General features: G+C 45.7%; 5 protein-coding genes across 7 annotated transcripts; 3 read left to right on the plus strand and 2 right to left on the minus strand.

Moving 5' to 3' along the window:
• Positions 1 to 146: 146 nt before the first annotated feature.
• LOC6612367 (regulator of telomere elongation helicase 1 homolog) lies at positions 147 to 4,133 on the plus strand. 2 transcript variants are annotated; one of them, XM_032724981.1, is made up of 7 exons: positions 147 to 1,315; positions 1,391 to 1,938; positions 2,134 to 2,797; positions 2,859 to 3,001; positions 3,218 to 3,347; positions 3,403 to 3,642; positions 3,705 to 4,133. In XM_032724981.1, exons 1-7 carry the CDS (start codon positions 266 to 268, stop codon positions 3,915 to 3,917), a joined length of 2,988 nt encoding a protein of 995 aa, XP_032580872.1. In that variant the 5' UTR covers positions 147 to 265; the 3' UTR covers positions 3,918 to 4,133. The 2 variants fall into 2 exon arrangements, with proteins under 2 accessions (XP_032580872.1, XP_032580873.1); XM_032724982.1 differs by having other exon boundaries at positions 153 to 1,315; positions 3,433 to 3,642.
• A 679-nt stretch (positions 4,134 to 4,812) lies between these two features.
• Positions 4,813 to 6,324, plus strand: LOC6612366 (putative vacuolar protein sorting-associated protein 13C). The gene is made up of 2 exons (XM_002036839.2): positions 4,813 to 5,007; positions 5,180 to 6,324. The coding sequence occupies exon 2, from the start codon at positions 5,185 to 5,187 to the stop codon at positions 5,935 to 5,937; it is 753 nt and encodes a 250-aa protein (XP_002036875.1). The 5' UTR covers positions 4,813 to 5,007; positions 5,180 to 5,184; the 3' UTR covers positions 5,938 to 6,324.
• On the minus strand, positions 6,313 to 7,308 carry LOC6612365 (protein lin-52 homolog). The gene is made up of 4 exons (XM_002036838.2): positions 7,157 to 7,308; positions 6,928 to 7,101; positions 6,749 to 6,853; positions 6,313 to 6,639 (listed from the first exon to the last, which is right to left on the minus strand). The coding sequence occupies exons 1-4, from the start codon at positions 7,194 to 7,196 to the stop codon at positions 6,485 to 6,487; spliced, it is 474 nt and encodes a 157-aa protein (XP_002036874.1). The 5' UTR covers positions 7,197 to 7,308; the 3' UTR covers positions 6,313 to 6,484.
• Positions 7,309 to 7,962: 654 nt separating this feature from the next.
• On the plus strand, positions 7,963 to 12,126 carry LOC6612363 (N-acylneuraminate-9-phosphatase). Its single transcript, XM_032724993.1, has 3 exons — positions 7,963 to 8,513; positions 10,256 to 10,741; positions 10,799 to 12,126. The coding sequence occupies exons 1-3, from the start codon at positions 8,364 to 8,366 to the stop codon at positions 11,210 to 11,212; spliced, it is 1,050 nt and encodes a 349-aa protein (XP_032580884.1). The 5' UTR covers positions 7,963 to 8,363; the 3' UTR covers positions 11,213 to 12,126.
• A 183-nt stretch (positions 12,127 to 12,309) lies between these two features.
• Positions 12,310 to 16,604, minus strand: LOC116802035 (MAP kinase-activated protein kinase 2). 2 transcript variants are annotated; one of them, XM_032724990.1, is made up of 4 exons: positions 16,496 to 16,604; positions 14,520 to 15,100; positions 13,582 to 13,997; positions 12,310 to 13,222 (listed from the first exon to the last, which is right to left on the minus strand). In XM_032724990.1, exons 2-4 carry the CDS (start codon positions 15,076 to 15,078, stop codon positions 13,118 to 13,120), a joined length of 1,080 nt encoding a protein of 359 aa, XP_032580881.1. In that variant the 5' UTR covers positions 15,079 to 15,100; positions 16,496 to 16,604; the 3' UTR covers positions 12,310 to 13,117. The 2 variants fall into 2 exon arrangements, with proteins under 2 accessions (XP_032580881.1, XP_032580883.1); XM_032724992.1 differs by lacking the exon at positions 16,496 to 16,604 and adding an exon at positions 15,701 to 15,955.
• Between the last annotated feature and the right edge of the window lie 23 nt (positions 16,605 to 16,627).

Genomic DNA, 16,627 nt, shown 5'->3' on the forward strand with positions numbered 1-16,627 from the left:
AACTACAGTAGTCCCTCCAATGCTAATAAGTTTATAAGTTTTAGTTACTATTATCCATAAAGTACGCCAGGGCTTGGCATGCAAGTTGTAAACATTTGACTTGGAGTTAAAGATAACCCTATAAAATTTCTTAATCAGTGTCCACTGTACCTTGCGATAGCGATAACTGACTATCCACGAAGACAATTGTTGTTATCGACCAACGAACACATGTTCACTCCGATTTGGCGCGTAAACAAGTAAATAAATAATATTATTAAAAATAATGCCGGAGAGCCTGATCGCCGGCATTCCGGTGCACTTCCCGTTCGAGCCGTATCCGGTTCAACGGGCGTACATGGAGAAGGTGATCCATTGTCTCCGCGATGGCACGAATGGAGTCCTGGAATCGCCAACCGGCACGGGCAAGACCCTAAGCTTGCTGTGCTCATCCTTGGCCTGGATCCGCACCAGGCAATCGGAGCACCAAATGCAGATGGTTAAAATGGAGAAGGCAGATTTTTCGGGTATTGGAGGCGGAGCACCTGGGGGAGACCTTTCCGAGCTGGCCAAGACCATGGGTCGTGCGAATAACTGGGGCGTGCCCAAGGTCATCTACGCCTCGCGCACCCACTCCCAGTTGACGCAGGCGATGCGGGAACTCAAGAGGACGGCGTACGCCAATATGAGATCCGTGGTTCTGGGCTCCCGTGATCAGCTATGCATTCATCCGGAGGTCATGCGGGAGCTGGGCAACTCCAACAAGACCAACATGTGCAAGCTACGGGTGCACTCCAAGACCTGTTCATTTCAAATGCGCGTGGAGTCGCGAAAGGATCATCCCGATTTGCGCGGACCCACCATCATGGACATTGAGGACCTGGTCAAGGTGGGCCAGCGCCTCAAGATCTGTCCCTACTTCGCATCTCGGGAGTTGGTTCCCCAGGCGGACATCACCTTCATGCCGTACAATTATCTACTCGATCCTAAGGCTCGCAAGGCCAACAAAATCGAACTGGGCAACACCATTGTGATCCTGGATGAGGCCCACAACATCGAGAAGATCTGTGAGGAGTCCGCTTCGGTGCAGATTAAGTCCTCTGATGTGGCCATGGCCATCGAGGACATCACGCATATCATGCAAGTCTTTGCGAGCGGCGAGTCGCAGGATATGGCCGGAGATGAGCCAAAGGACTTCACCCTGGACGACCTTACACTGCTCAAGGAGATGCTGCTCGAGCTCGAAAAGGCCATCGATGCTGTCGTTGTGGACAACGCCGTCGATGGAACTACCTTTCCCGCCTCCATGATGTACGAACTGCTTGGCAAAGCGAATGTAAGATGCACTGAATCTTAAAAGAAACGTTTTGAAAAGAATGCCTACTTAACTATGTAACTTCTATTCTTGTAGTTCACCTACGGCAACGTTGCATCGATAATATCCCTCCTGGACAAACTGGTCCAGTACCTCCTAGTGGCCTCCCAGCAGATGAGTATCCGCAAGGGCGGCACCTTCACGTTGCTTAGCGATCTGCTAACCATTGTGTTTGCCAACAAGGAGGATGTGATGAGCAAGGTGTACGCAAGCTTCAAAGTGCATGTCTTGGTGGAGGAGTCCAAGCAGGGACACGGAAAGCAACAGGGTGCTAAACAGCAGGGCGGTTGGCTGGGCAAGGGAACGATTGCAGCAGCGACTGGCTCAAGCAAGGTCGCCAAAATCATCAACTTCTGGTGCTTCAATCCTGGCTTCGGAATGGAGCAACTGCTCAACACCCAAGTGCGCAGCGTAATCCTGACCAGCGGCACACTGGCTCCCCTCAAGCCGCTGATCGCCGAGCTTGCCATTCCGGTGGCCCAGCATCTGGAGAATCCGCACATCGTCGACCAGTCGCAGGTTTATGTCAAGATCATCGGCACTGGACCCGATCGGCAGCAACTGATATCGAACTATGCGAACCGGTAAGCATTTTTCACACCACAAGCTTATTTGTTTATGGGCGATGCCATTAGTAAATAAACAAATTGGACAAAACATAACTCAGATCTGTGGCAGGTGAACCATCTCATAACTTCACGAAATGCCAACGTATCAATTTCGCAATGTTAAACAAACTAAACAAACATGTTATATCTGCCACCTTTCTTCTTCTGCAGTGATAATCCAAAGTACGTCAGCTCCCTGGGACAGACGATTCTGAATGTAGCGCGGATAGTGCCCGACGGCCTCCTTGTCTTTTTCCCATCGTATCCCATGTTGAACAAGTGCGTGGACGCGTGGCAGGCCAGTGGCTTGTGGGCGGACATATCGTGCAAGAAACCTATCTTTCTGGAGCCGCGCAGCAAGGACCAGTTCACCAGCACGATGGAAGAGTTCTACCAGGCGATACGCGACTCCAAGGGTGCCGTATTCATGGCTGTTTGTCGCGGCAAAGTCTCCGAAGGTCTGGACTTCGCTGATCGCAATGGCCGGGCGGTGATCATTACGGGTCTGCCATTCCCGCCGCTAAAGGATCCCAAGGTGATACTGAAACGTCGCTATCTGGAGGCGAATCGGACGCGCGAGAATCAGCTGTTGAGTGGTCAGGAATGGTACAATCTGGATGCCACGAGGGCAGTCAATCAAGCCATCGGTCGTGTGATCCGGCATCGCAACGATTATGGTGCCATTCTGCTTTGCGACTCGCGATTCAAGGACGCCTCCCAGGTCCAGCAGCTGTCCAAATGGATTCGGGGTCACCTGGGCGACCGGCCACAGTGCTCACCCTTTGGTCCTATCGTCCGGGAACTGCGTCAGTTCTTCAAGAACGCCGAAGCGAATGTGAGTCTATGATGTTTATGCGTTGTTCAGCATTTGTAATACAATTCTTTCAAAACGTCAGATGAAGCTACCGGATGAAAGGGAAACCGATTCGCCTTTGGAAACTGTCTGCAAAACAGAGGTTGAACCACTAGCCGCCATTCCAAAAGTGAAACGGGAGCCTGGCTCCAATGCCACCTTCAAATCAGCCAATGAATCCGCCATGTACGTAACCTATAGATTGTATAACAATTATTAATAGCCAATCCTTAATCGGATTTTAGTAGTCTTGTGTGCAATTTTTGAGATTTGTGATAGCTAAAGTGAAATGCTGTAAGCCATTTCCTGTGACGTTTTGTCATTTCTGCCAGGGTAAATAAACTTTTGTTTACCCCTTCCCTGGTATTGACTCTTTGAGATATTTATTATTTCTCTTTGTAGCAAAGTGGAGATGGCCAATTCCATAAAGACATGGACACCCGCCGATTATGCCAGTGCCGCTGGACGTAAACTGGGTGGTGCGGCGCCGAATGCCATGGACTTTATGAGTCGACTGGACTCAAATGTCTCGGTAAACACTAGATTCCCATGAATCTATTATTACACTGTGTTTATTTAGTTCTTAGGGACTTGTTGTTGTTTTGCCCCTTTTCCAGAGTATTGATTTTAACTGCTGCACGGATAGTAAAAGTGGCTCCTCTGGTCTGGTGAAGATTCACAAGCGGGAGCGAAGCTCACCAACGGCGCCGGAATCCACCAGCCAGGTATCCAAAAAGCGATACAAGCTGGTGGAGAACATCAAGGTGGAGCCAAGCAGTTCGCAGGCTAAGGTAGCGCCCGAGGACAGGGCCGCGTTTCTACGGGAGGTGGGATACATTGACTCCATCCATACTACTACTCCTACTAATTAATATACCTTGCATTGCAGCTACGCAGCCTGGTCACCCAGGATCAATTCCGGCGCTTTGGCAAGGCGCTGCTGGAGTACAAGAATGGCACCTATGAGAGCTTTCAGGCTCTGATGGCCATACTCCTGGATGTCCTGTCCGCACCCAAAGTGCGCTACATGCTCGTCGGAATGCGGAAGTATCTAAAGAACGAGCACAAGGAGGAGTTTGATCGGAGGGTGGGCAATCTTTAACAAAGAGTTTTCAAGTTTAGTCATCCCAAGGATATGATAGTTTTTTTTTTTTCAAATTTATTGACATTGGCTGTAATTTTCTGATAGTATTTAGTGGGGCGCGTCTATATCTATTAAGACTATATATTATTAACAATGCTATGCATTGTTGTACATGCATTTTGAATTTCTCTGTACGGATGTTTATTACTATTAAAAATTATACGTTAAACATGATATTGTTTATAACTTTGTCGGAAAATGTGGGGTCTTATTAAATGGAAATGCAGTTAGTTACTTAAAACCGTTTACAAACGACTTTTGCATTACGGATTTCCCAATCCGTTTATTTATTTACTACTCAAGGTTGATTTAAATCAACAGTTTACTTTTATTGGATATTTAATACCGCTTTTATGTGCATCAAACTTCGATTTCGTTTGCTGATAAGCTGATGAGCTTTAATAAGCTTTCAATCAAATCGAAGGAGAATATAACAGGGTGCTCTTAAAATCTTATATCTCGTATTTAAATATTAACTCAATTTGTATATTTATATATAAATATGCACATTATATACTCATTCATCATAGGAAATTGAATAAAGCTAAGATTTGAGTTCTTGTCTTGACTTTTTGTAGTTTAAATATGAAATTACTTACTTTTTTGTAAACTGCTTGCATATATGTTTTTCACATTTATTTTTTAATCCACCGCTTGGGGACATACATTTTAGAGTTGGCAGCCCGCTTGGTAACAAATCTGTGAACCGCAGCCAGCGCAGAACGCATCCAATAAGTTCATTGCCAAACGGGCCGAGTCCCTTATATGCACATCCCCCCACATGCCCATCGGCTGGCGTAACCGAGTCACCGAGAAAACTGAGGCCGAGTGCAACGAGAATGCGGGTCCGAGTGGCTCCGACTTCGGACTTGGGAAGGCACTCGCGTGGCAACAATCGTCCAGGGCGCACGGCACACACGCAGAGCTGCCGGAGGAGATAGGCCGTTGCTTCTTGGTGGGCCACATTCGTACCCCGATCCAAGTCCAGACCCGCTGATCCATCCGCCTCATATATACATCATTTCCGCCGCTTTGATTGGGGCACGCAGTAAGTTGATTGCAATTGCCTTTCACTTGCTGCACGTTCGCTGTTCGCTGCTCGCTATTTGCAACAAGTAATAATGAGGGCGGGCAGGGGGTGGCGGCTGGGTGTTCGGCCCACGCAGCGACCTTGGCCTGGTTTAGGCACTTGCCTTAATTGAATTTTGTCGTCATCGCAGCGCACATGGTGGAGGAGATTGGCTGCCAGAGACAGACGGGCATTGTGGTCGCCATGCCCAGCCAGGTGGCATCGAGCACCGGAACTCCAGCCCCATCCGCCGGCGGCATTCACCAGCAGCACCAGCAGCAGCAACACCAGCACCAGCAGCAGCAGCACCAGCAGCAACAGCAGCAGCAACACCAACATCAGCAGCAGCAACAGCAGCACCTTCAGCAGCAGCAACACCACCAGCTGCAGCAGCAACAGCAGCAGCAGCAGCATCAACAACTCGCCAGCAACATGAGCCTGCTGACCGTCAAAGGCGCTCGTTATCTTTGGACCGACCGGGAGCTGTTGATGCACCTCCAGAACTACACTCCCCTGATCCTTCTCATCGATTTCGTGGAGAAGACCCGTACCAAGCGCTTCTTTGAGAGCTCCGAGCGCTATGAGATACTCATGCTGGTCTTCATCATGCGCAAGGGAGCGCCGTTCTGCGAGAACAAGCGCTTTCCAGCGGAGTACTGGGTTAATCTGTCGGTGGGACCAATTGCCGAGGCGTTTGACCGACTGCAGGCGGCCATCGATATACCGGATCCCCAGCTGCCGATCCACATGAGCGTTACGGATTTGACCAGCTGGAAGCAAATGTTCGACCTGGCCATGCTGGATATACGGCGTTTTGCGTACTACACTGATCCCTTGCAGCTGGCCGATGCGGGCGTCTTTAACCGGATCACCTTTGAGCAGCGATTCGGAATGCAGTGGCAGGAGTAATGGGAATTGATGCACGTTACTGGATATATATTCACGGTAAACAGCATGTAAGCACACCATCAGCACCAACACACTTTCCCACATTGGGGTGGATCGTGGGGAAGGCTACTGCATAAATCTAAACGAAAGCATTTAGTTAAGTATAAATAGGAGGCACTAGAGCAACCGATCCATCCAATCCCACATAGACAGAGTTATTTGTTGCGTTAATGTCCCTGCATAGCGAAATCTACTGTGCCTTCTTCAAAACTCCAGATCCTTCTGCATTCCTTTCCCTCCAATCCCTCTACTTCATCTCTTCTCCGACTCCTCAAATGTATCTGTAATACAAGCGACGTGTAGGACCCAAAATGCTTTAATGGAAATAAACGTTAGTTACTGTTCAAACGCCTATTTATCTTTGTAAAATTGCGATAAATCATTCACAACACGCATTACTCACTATAAAAAATAGCACTATGTACACTATGAAACTACACCTACGATCCTAATGCGAATTCAACGAGATCCACGACAGTCCCATTCCCAGGGATCGGATCATCATGCTTCATGGCTGCCGCTTAGGAGCGCGATCCCGGTCAAAGATGCCCAGCAGCTTCCCACGAGTCATCTCCATTGCCTCACGCAGTCCCAGCTGGTAAATTTCATCATGCATTGACTTTATTTTATCGATCAGATCCTTGGGAGAAAGCTGGGCTAGGACTAGAATAGAAAAGTATGTAATGGAAATGCTATTCTTAAATCTGCATCACTTTTAAGAACTAGTAACCTTCTGCCACACGATATTATCATTGACTTGGCAGCTACTTACCATTGATCTTGGCCATATCATCATTGGTCAGATTGCTGGTGTAGTTAGTGCTGTTCGTGTACATCGGCGTGTCGCTCATGGAGAGGAACTCATCCATTCCGGGAACTGGAGCAACCGAAAAGAAAGATATGCGTTAAAAATGGCGCCAATTTCTTCGTGCTTACGTTTTCTACACTTACATCGCTCTGGCCATTGGACAGGTGAGGGTCGCAGCGTTTCCATGGAGATGAGCTCGTCATCCGGCGTTATTGGCCGCTCCTTGCTCTCCGGGACCTCCTTTTCGACCGATAGCGTATTACTGCTGGCTTCTGAAGCCTTCTCCACTTCCTTGTCCTCCGCTTTCAGAATGATTTCTGCAAGAAAACCTCGTTTTATGACGCCATCCATGTGATTTAAATATTCACTCACCTGTACAAAGCAAATCCGTAATTGTCTCTGCGTTGCTCATCGCGGAAAATGTTTAAAAACTTCAGAAACTATTGAAAATAAACACGGAAAGATGCAAAAAAAATCCGTGGGCTAATCACTTGCCACCTCGTTAAATGAAAACTACAGCGTTGCCATTTTCAACAATCACTATCGAAGACTATCGATTTACCGATAAGCCAGTGCTAGAAAGCACCAGGAAGTATAAAACAACTCATATTTTTGGTAAACAAAGAACTGTTGTTATTGCTTTTCCTGGTTTTATTTATAGAAGTTAAAAATAAATGGCAAAACAAGAAGGAAATAAGCGTGCCTCGACTTATACTAAATTCAGAGTGGAGAGCAGGCGTCGTAGCGGAAACCTCTCCGCGACCTCTATCGTGCTCTCTCTTCCACTCACGGTCGTTTAACGGCGCATAGAGACAACTCTGCACTAGGTCGCCTGCTCTCGTTCGCTCTGGCGCGCAAACGGCACTTGGCACACTTCGCACACTGGCGCCAAAAAATGTGTGCCCGCAAAAAGCATATGTGCTGTGCAGTAGTTGTCCAGAAAAACAAAACTTAGATGTCTAACCAGTTATTGAAATAAGCGTATTTAAGAGCATGTTAATTTTGTGTTGATAGAAAATCTTAAGGAATAGCAATAGCTTATCAAGCTTTAGAAGTCAATTGGCGCCACCGCCTGGTAACAGTGTTCGCATGCACAGACTTTTGGCCGCCACTGTTTTCCCATGCGCGCTCGCACTTTCTTTCGGTTTTTCATTCGCTGCTCCGCTCTCACTCAGTCAACAAGCACTCACAAACACGCGCTCACCTGTTCCACCGCCCCGCTACCCCGTCTCTCGACCTTACTGCAACCTCTCCCGTTCCGTTTCGTTTTTTTTTTGTCGTTGCCATTCAGTTGCCGTTTTAACTTCGCCGCGCGAGAAGCGGAAACTTTTGCCAGTCCGCTCGAGGAAAATAGGAAAATACTGCAGTGTTGCTGCAGTCGTGCAGCTCGTACATTTCGTTTCGTTTGGCGCCAATTTTGAAGCGCAAATCCGCTGGCGGATTGAATTGCACCAAAGTTGATCTTGGATCTCCACGTTTGCATCCATCCATCTAACCAAGCAACCGGCTACCACCCCTCGACCCCTGACAGTGACCCCTCGCCCCTCCCTCCATCCCTTCCACCGCTCGACGACTTCCCATGGCAGCTAGCAAATTCCATTGCGGCAAGCAATTGACAGCCACACATTCACATTTCGATGCGACATGTGCGAAAATCAGGGCCTTTTACTTTGACCTGGACAACACGTTGATTCCCACCAGAGCCGGCGATTCCAAGGCGATCAGAAAGGTGAGCTATGTTAACCAAGCCAAGGCGGACAGCCTCACTCCCCCCTCTGCCAATCACCAATCCGTTGGCGTTTCTTCCGTTTCTTTTCCATGCAGTGTGTGGATTGTCGGGGGAGGGGAGAGGTGAAAGTGCGCAGCAGGCGAGCGACCCAGCTAGAAAATTTTCCACTGCAGCCCGCCCGTTGTTACGTAGTCGAAAAAACCCGGACGCTCGGCGGATAGCACGCGCCCGAAATTTCGATTGTTTATTTGCGTTCCGTACCGATTGATTTCCTTTCCCTTCCTTTCAATGCCCCAGCCCACAAAACAAAAAAAAACAAATAAAAAAACCAAAAAGAAAAACTGAGTGCACTCGACAAGGTCTTAACTTAAATATAACCACGGGTATAATGCACTCTAGAAGGCTGTCACAGCGATAAAACCCACAAATAAATAGGCATTACGTTGGAAATTCGGAATCATTGGTTTTTGAAATGTAAAAAGGTACTTTACCGGATCTTATCGATAGCAAACGATTGCCAAAAGGTCGGAAATCGAGGAACTTGCGCTTAACAAAAATTGAAAGAAACGTCATACCATGTATTTATTGTATATAATGTATTTACAAACTTTGGAAACACGCGTCTGTGTATTGTTAATATATCGAAACAATGGTTTCTTTTGAAATATAACCTTCTGATAATTATAAAGTGAATGGCACACAAAGAAGCTAAAGGTTAATTGATGATAATAGGTACTTGTTTGAACATTCAGAGGTCATTGACTTCATTTATTGCGATGATTGAGTCTATTTGCGATCTTAAAAGGTTAAAGTTTTTAGCGTTTTCCCTTCAAGAGAGAAAGGTACAAATAGGTATTCTTGAAAATGTGTTTCATGTCACGTACATTTAGTTACTTTTGCATTCCATATTATATCGTTATCTTTTAAGCTGCGCCAATTTAGATAGTTAACTTCATTATCACGTTCACGTTTCAAAACGCTCAATGTTTAAAGACCCCAAATAAAACGGTTTCTTTATTCAGTTGCTTTCAATTGTTAGCCGGCGGAGCCACGCCCATTTATATTTTGGAACTCATGAAGTCATGAGTTTTTGTGACAAATCGCAATGATTTCAACTCGAATGCTTAGTATTGAAATGACTTATTCGAGCTTAGTTTCCTGATTTGAGTACGATTTATTAAATAATAAAAATAATAGATGCGGATGGTTGGGCCGTAAAATAGATAGCGAGTGGAAATTTCCAAGCTATCATTGTGATCATAACATATTACTCATGCCGCATGTGTACGCGGCGGCGGCAATTGCAGTTTGATGTTCAATCCCCTGATAGTACGGCGATGCTATAACGATTTCGGCATTACGTTCGATTAATCAATTGGCTTCGATTCGATCGAATGATTGGATTGGACAATCTGACGCTCAATTGAGAACTTTATGGACGTAATAGTTTTGATTTACGTTCTACCGCGTTTCGCAAAAGATTGTGCACATATGTAGGTTGCTAATTGCTTCTATTAATTTTAACTCCACTTTCAGGTTGTTCACTTCTTACAGCGTGAAAGTTCTTAACTTATCTTGTCTTTAATTCGTCATAGCGTATTTATAGTTTTATCGCGGTTAAGGTTTTTTGCGGCACTATCATATCTACGCAACGTTTAGATTAACCGCCTTTTTTATATTTTTGAATTTATGTAACGCAATAATAATGCGAATTGCCACCCATTTTTCCATTTCGCACACAGCTCGCTGATGTTCTCGAGACCCAATACCAGTTCAGCAAAGATGACGCCACACAGGCCACCCAAAACTTTTTAAAGGCCTTTCGCCGCTGTCCCGATAACTCGCAAACATCGCTGGACTCGTGGCGCACTCACCTGTGGCGCGAATCCCTTCCAGCGCGCCACAAGCACCTGGCGGAGCAGATCTATCCCAAGTGGCTGAAGCTGCGGTATCGCTATCTGGCCGTTCCCGCGGACTATGTCCAGCTGCTGCTGCGGATGCGCCAGGCGGGCTATGCCCTGGCCCTTATCACCAACGGACCATCGAACGCTCAGTGGGAGAAGGTAGCTGAGCTCAATGTGCGCGGCTACTTCGACTGCGTGCTGGTCTCATCGGATCTGCCATGGGAGAAACCGCATCCGGAGATCTTCTATGCCGCCTGCAACTTTCTCAATGTCAAACCGCAGGAGTGCGTCATGATCGGCGACAAACTGGAGACCGACATCAAGGTGAGTGGGAGCTACTCACAAATGTGCTCACTGGCAACTGATCTATCTCGCTTTTAGGGCGGTCACTTGGCCCAGCTGGGCCTCATCTTCTGGACGCCACTGAGCAATAGCAGCGCGGCGGCACAATCGCTGAAGGATGTGGAGTACAAGCCGCACGTCAAGCTGGGCAGCCTGCTGGAGATGTACAAGTACTTCCCGCGCCTTAACGCAGTCGCTCTGCCCGAGATGCCGTCGGCCTCCAGAAGACGTGGCAGCCACATGAGTACCAGTGGCCAGGGCTCCGGCAGCGGAAGCAGCTCCAGCGCCATTTGTGTACCGGGTGCTGGCCATGGATACCATCACCAACAGCAGCACCACCAGCAGCAGCAGCATCATCATCAGAGGCAGTGGCTTTATCGACGAGGCGTTTCACTGCCCGCCATGGATTGCTCCAATAGCGAGGCGGAGAACAGCTGCGACAGTTTTCTGTAGGCAGTGCGAAGGATGTTGAGTATCGAATGGATCGATACGAATGGAGAGATTGTTGAAAAATGTACCTTCAGTTTACAAAACTATAGCTAAAGAGGATTGAGGATTGATGATCGTAGAACAGGAATAATATTCACGGACGGATCACGGAGAAGGACAGCCAGGAGAATTGGAAACGAATGCAGGAATTTAAAGTTCAACTATTAGCGGGAGGAGGCCGAAAGCACGGTGAATCTCGATATCTGCCATTAAACTTAAATTAAGGCTAGCAAACAGCATCGGAGCACACAAACTACTAAGGCCAACAAGTACATGGAACAAAAGAAAACAAATATGAATATGAAATCAGAGGACAGGAAGCAAAGCAAAGCAAAACAACCAAATGTATTTTTCTAAGCGAATTTTCTGTCACATATTTTGTAAATTGATATAACACGCAACTGAAAGTACGTCAAGGTAAACGTAAAACAATAAAACAAAGTGTAAGAAACCTGTAAAAGCGATACAGTAAAGCAGATAGAAACCACAACACGAACCTCTTACAGAACCTCTGATCAGAAAAAAAAAACACAAGAAACACAAAAGAAACGACACGAATAACCGAATCACAAGTACAAGTACGTAAATGTTAACTATTGTCTTAGTCGTAGCCTTTAGTCGGTTATTGTAATCGCGGCCTCTCGCAGCTGTTGGCCCACCACACTGTTGGCAAATTGTTATTTGCAACCTGCACCAAAACCAACACCAACACCTCCTCCTCCTACCCATTTCCCCGCACCCACCCATTCCCGCCCACAAGCCCCAGGTTGTTCAGCACCCCATGCGAAAAGCATCGTTGATGATTATTGATGGCTCATATGCCGGAGCACTGTTGTTGATCATGGAAATGGAAAATAAATGACACTACAAAACCAAAATCCAGCTGAGTTTTTGTTTTCATACAAGATGTGGTGCCCTCTGACCTCGTATAATATAGTGGGTCAAGCTTAAGTCAAGTTTTCCCAGAAGATGCTTGTTGTTTTCTCCCTCTAAAGCGTGTGCACTTATCCACTTAGCGTTGAAATGAAAGCAACTTCTTTTGTGTTTTAATCATAGTAAAATAAGCTTGATTTTTGTTTATTTATTTGGGGGATGATCTTGTTGTTTATGTACTACAAATACGCTATACGGTAAAATGGTATATCGCTTGCAGAATCAGCAAATAAAGATTATAACCAACACTGAATCTTGCGCAGATTAATGCTAACGTCAACTGGCTGTTTAATTGTTTCTCCACACATATGCCAAACATACATACATATATATACACACACGGTTATACATATACATATATATAATTATAATCAAAGTCACGTACACCTAAAAAAAGGTTCGGTTACAAAATGACACGTTTTTGGAAAATAAAATTAAAAAAAAAAAGAGTCGAAAAACGAAACACTTTCACGCGATACCGAGGCATTTTGAATATTCGGCTGGGCTGGCTAGCTAGGCTTGCACTTGGCTTTACTTAAGTTCGTTATTTACGCATTACGCTTTATAGTTTCTTTTACAAAAGAGCACTTTTCAGACTACAAAATACCCAAAGAACCCTTGACTGGAAATGGATTATACATTACATACTCGTAGATAGATAATGGACAAAATGAATAAGAAAACGTAACGTAACATAACATGGAGTAGTTGCTTTGCAGATGTTGCTGTCATCGTAGTACAGTAGTTAATAGCAGGTCTTGCCGCCGTCGTAGTATAGTAGTATTTATCGTTCTTGTAAAGCATTGTACAACATTGTTATCCGCTTAAGTGTTAATCCGATGGTTCGCCCATCCTACGTCCTACGCCCTTCTCTCCTCGTCTCATCTCATCTCACTCCCGGATTTGCCGTGTTAGTCGCTCTGGCTTCCTCGTCGTCTAGTTGCGCGTCGCATTGGCCACGTATACCTCCATCTCCTCGATCTTTTTCCTGCGCTTCGTCAGCAGCGGGTTGTTCGACTTGTCCAGCGCCTTGATTTGCATCTGCAGAAAAGAAAATTCCAATTAAGAAAAGACCTTCTTCCAAGTTTTGAACTAATCAAAGCATTTCAGGCGCATTAACCTCCTGTTAGTTCTTATAATTAGTGACTTTCCAGTTCACGACTAGAACAAAAAGAGGGCTAGGAAGCAGGCTACTTGCTAATTGCTTAAGCATACTAAAATTGAAATTTATTTTCCCATTGTATAAACAAATGGACCGCAAAGATACTGTATACACAGTATATGGTGAAAAGCAAATGAGTAATGGTTATATAATGGAATGGAAAACTTTGGACTCGCATTGAGATTTATCCTTGTTGCACTTGTAACAATGGACATGGGTAACAATGCGGCTGACCCACCTGATCGTAGTCCACGCGCATGGTGGCCAGCGAGCGTGTCATCTCCTCCTGCACCTCCGGCCAGGTTTCCTCGGCCTCCTTCAGCATGCGACCCGTGCAGAGCGGTGTTTGTGGAACGGCATTGTACTGGGCAATCCACTTGTTGCGAATGACATCCTGGATACACAGACGCTTGCTGGGGTCCACATTCAGCATGCCTTTGATCAGATCCTTTGCCGCCGGGCTCACATTCGTCCACTCCGGATCGGGAAAGTCATACTGGCCGGTGCGAATTCGCTTTTTCATGCCGGGCGATATGGCCAGGCCGTGGTTGCTATAGAACGGCGGGAATCCGCACATAATGATGTACATTACCACGCCCAGCGACCAGATGTCGCAGCTCTTGTCGTACTTCTGTGGGCCTAAGACCTCAGGAGCTGCAAAAGAAAAAAGACATCATTAAAATGGGAACTATACAGAAGAAACCTTATAATTATTCAAAATGGAAAATGTACTAACTTTAAGGAATAGGTAAACTGTATTTACCCAATGAGAACTGAATTCTAATTGTTAAAACCTTAATATGAATCCCCCGATATGTTCGCAACCTTTCTTTCCGTTCCATTGCAAATCGAGTCGGTTGCACTTTGCAAACTCTCGAACGAGATTGAGAACAAGGCTGAATTGAATTACAGAAGTTATAGAGAAAGTTTGCTCAGTAAATTATGTAAGGGGGGTGCAAGCATAAAAAACTCTAGTTAGCTACCTAAAAACTCATTTTACTATCAGCAAGTGCCCGTCATGCGGCTTCCGGACTAAAAAAAAACCCCTGCCATAATTCGAGAGGGTAAACAGCGGATTTTAACAATTATAGAGCAATTTTTCGTGCCCAATGTGGCAATTGACATGTTCATCAACTAGCAACTGATGATGATTATTCCTCCGAAAGGCACACTCACCCACGTAATAGGGAGTGTAGCAGGGCGTCTGCAGCGTGTCATTGGTGAATGTCTCCTTGGCGAAGCCAAAGTCCGTCAGTTTAAGGACCGCATTCGGCTGAGAGGTGGTGTACAGCAAGTTCTCCGGCTTGAGATCGCGATGCGCAATGTCACGACTGTGCAGATAGTCAACTGCCACGCAGATCTCGTGCATTATTTGGGCCGCCTCCCGCTCTGTGAAGGCGCCATCGGCCTTGTCCTGAATTCTCTGGAAGAGCTCGCCGCCCTCCATGCATTCCATGACCACCAAGAGGCACTTCCTGCCGCTATAGGTGTTCTCGTACACATCGATGATGTTCACAATGTGCCGGCATCCGCTGACCCGCCAATGCAGGTCCACCTCGCGACGCGCCTTCTCATTGTCCAGCAGCACCTTGAGGGCATAGTTCTGTTTGGTGCGGCGGTGGGTGCACTGCACCACCTTCCCGTTGATCCCGAGGCCCAGAACCGTGTCCGAGATCTCGTAGTCGTCCACCAGTGGGGTGGTCTTCGGTTGCCGTTGGTTCTGCAGCGAAAGCATTCTGGAATCGGCTGATCTCTAACTGAAAAAGAGATATATGGTCAATTGAGTTCGGTAATGAGTGGTCTTAATCATATAAGTAATCTAGTCAGATATATGATACCAAACTAACATCGTTTGTGTGCAATTAAACAAGGCCTTTACTCGATTTAATTGTTGCGAGACGCTACTTTCATTATGATCGTGAATGGAAAGCCAATTTTGGTTAACAATTTATGGGCAACTTATTTGCTTAACAATTTCGGCGTCATTGAGGGTCGGGCCAAAATATAAAAAGTAGCCGCTTGAGGAACAATAAATTTTATTTAATTATTATCTTGAACTATTGTCGTCGTAAATGTAAGGTTCAGTTAAGCTGGGTGCATAGCAGTTGGGATTTTTAATTATTGACAATTTAGTCTGCCGTGGGAATTGTAAGGGGATTCCTGCACTACATTTCCACTGCTCTTTTGGAAAGTAAATACCTGGAGATCAATAATAAAAGTACATCGAGAAAAATGTGTTCTTTTCTTTTTTTTTTGGTATAATTAATCGGTTGGATCTAGAAATATAGTAAAGATCTTTAAGGAGGGTATATTGCTTTCTTGGCGTCTACGAAACGAGAATAGGAATTGCTGCTTACATTCAGTTCTCCAGCCTTATAGATATACAGAATATGGAGATCCGAGAACCTCGAAGAGCTGCGATCTCGGCTCGATTCAAATTGCATGCAAATGAACTTACAGAAAGGCAGAAAAAAAAATATACAAAAAAAATTATCGGGGGGCGGAGGAAGTTGGGTGGGGTGGCTGGTTAAGCCCACAGTCGCTGCATATTTTCGTGTTTTCTTTCTTTTTCTGTTTTTCCGGGAAAAAAAACGTTATACAATGTTTTTCTTTCTTTTTTTTATAACGGGGAAAACAGGAAAACGGTGGTAATTGCATATGTTGGACGCGTTATCGGTAATCGCTAATATCGATACACGGCTGTATGCTGAGTGCATTTGTGTACGTGCCGCCGCATTGCTGATGAAATAGATGGTTTTTTCGGTTTCGGTTTTCGGTTTTTCGGTTTTTGTTAATTTCGTGCACATTACGCAGTGGCGGAACTACTCTTTACTTAGTCTTCTTGAAAATTGGTTAATTAACGAGTGTTTTACTGCCCACACACACACCTAGAAACCCGCGTGCACACACAGACACACACTAGCCATACAAATGCAAACAATGCGTCATGTTCTCCCACTGTTTAACTAGTATTTCCTAGATTTCTGGTTTTCACTGTACACGCCAGTACGTTTTTTTTATCTTGTTATCGCTTTTCGATCGTTTTCAGGTGGCCCAGTTTTTTTCTGGCCACGCGCAGCGATTTTATCTTATCCGCTTGTCTTTCTCGCCCGGATATATATCCCGCATTATCACCTGCTGATCGTATTTACCTTTCGGATATTTATTTTAGCGTGCTATGTAACGGAACTAAAAAAAGAACAACACGACCAGGGAATTTATTTGTAAATGCTTCGCGGTGTGACCAGGCGACACTGAATGGGAAAAGCTGTAAATCAAGTGCA

This window comes from Drosophila sechellia, chromosome X, assembly GCF_004382195.2.
Source record: "Drosophila sechellia strain sech25 chromosome X, ASM438219v1, whole genome shotgun sequence".
Taxonomy (NCBI): Eukaryota; Metazoa; Arthropoda; class Insecta; order Diptera; family Drosophilidae; genus Drosophila; species Drosophila sechellia.

What these genes read in the sequence shown, in the direction of transcription:
- LOC6612363 (XM_032724993.1), top strand. Translation starts at nt 8,364, where the DNA reads ATGGCAGCTAGCAAATTCCATTGCGGCAAGCAATTGACAGCCACACAT. An exon ending in ATTCCAAGGCGATCAGAAAG is followed by an intron (nt 8,514 to 10,255) that starts GTGAGCTATGTT and finishes TTTCGCACACAG; the next exon opens with CTCGCTGATGTTCTCGAGAC. An exon ending in AACTGGAGACCGACATCAAG is followed by an intron (nt 10,742 to 10,798) that starts GTGAGTGGGAGC and finishes TCTCGCTTTTAG; the next exon opens with GGCGGTCACTTGGCCCAGCT.
- LOC6612367 (XM_032724981.1), top strand. Translation starts at nt 266, where the DNA reads ATGCCGGAGAGCCTGATCGCCGGCATTCCGGTGCACTTCCCGTTCGAG. An exon ending in AACTGCTTGGCAAAGCGAAT is followed by an intron (nt 1,316 to 1,390) that starts GTAAGATGCACT and finishes CTATTCTTGTAG; the next exon opens with TTCACCTACGGCAACGTTGC. An exon ending in GGGCCGCGTTTCTACGGGAG is followed by an intron (nt 3,643 to 3,704) that starts GTGGGATACATT and finishes CTTGCATTGCAG; the next exon opens with CTACGCAGCCTGGTCACCCA.
- LOC6612366 (XM_002036839.2), top strand. Translation starts at nt 5,185, where the DNA reads ATGGTGGAGGAGATTGGCTGCCAGAGACAGACGGGCATTGTGGTCGCC.
- LOC6612365 (XM_002036838.2), bottom strand. Translation starts at nt 7,196, where the DNA reads ATGAGCAACGCAGAGACAATTACGGATTTGCTTTGTACAG. An exon ending in TGTCCAATGGCCAGAGCGAT is followed by an intron (nt 6,854 to 6,927) that starts GTAAGTGTAGAA and finishes CGGTTGCTCCAG; the next exon opens with TTCCCGGAATGGATGAGTTC. An exon ending in TGATATGGCCAAGATCAATG is followed by an intron (nt 6,640 to 6,748) that starts GTAAGTAGCTGC and finishes TTTCTATTCTAG; the next exon opens with TCCTAGCCCAGCTTTCTCCC.
- LOC116802035 (XM_032724990.1), bottom strand. Translation starts at nt 15,078, where the DNA reads ATGCTTTCGCTGCAGAACCAACGGCAACCGAAGACCACCCCACTGGTG. An exon ending in CTACACTCCCTATTACGTGG is followed by an intron (nt 13,998 to 14,519) that starts GTGAGTGTGCCT and finishes TTTCTTTTGCAG; the next exon opens with CTCCTGAGGTCTTAGGCCCA. An exon ending in TGCGCGTGGACTACGATCAG is followed by an intron (nt 13,223 to 13,581) that starts GTGGGTCAGCCG and finishes TCTTTTCTGCAG; the next exon opens with ATGCAAATCAAGGCGCTGGA.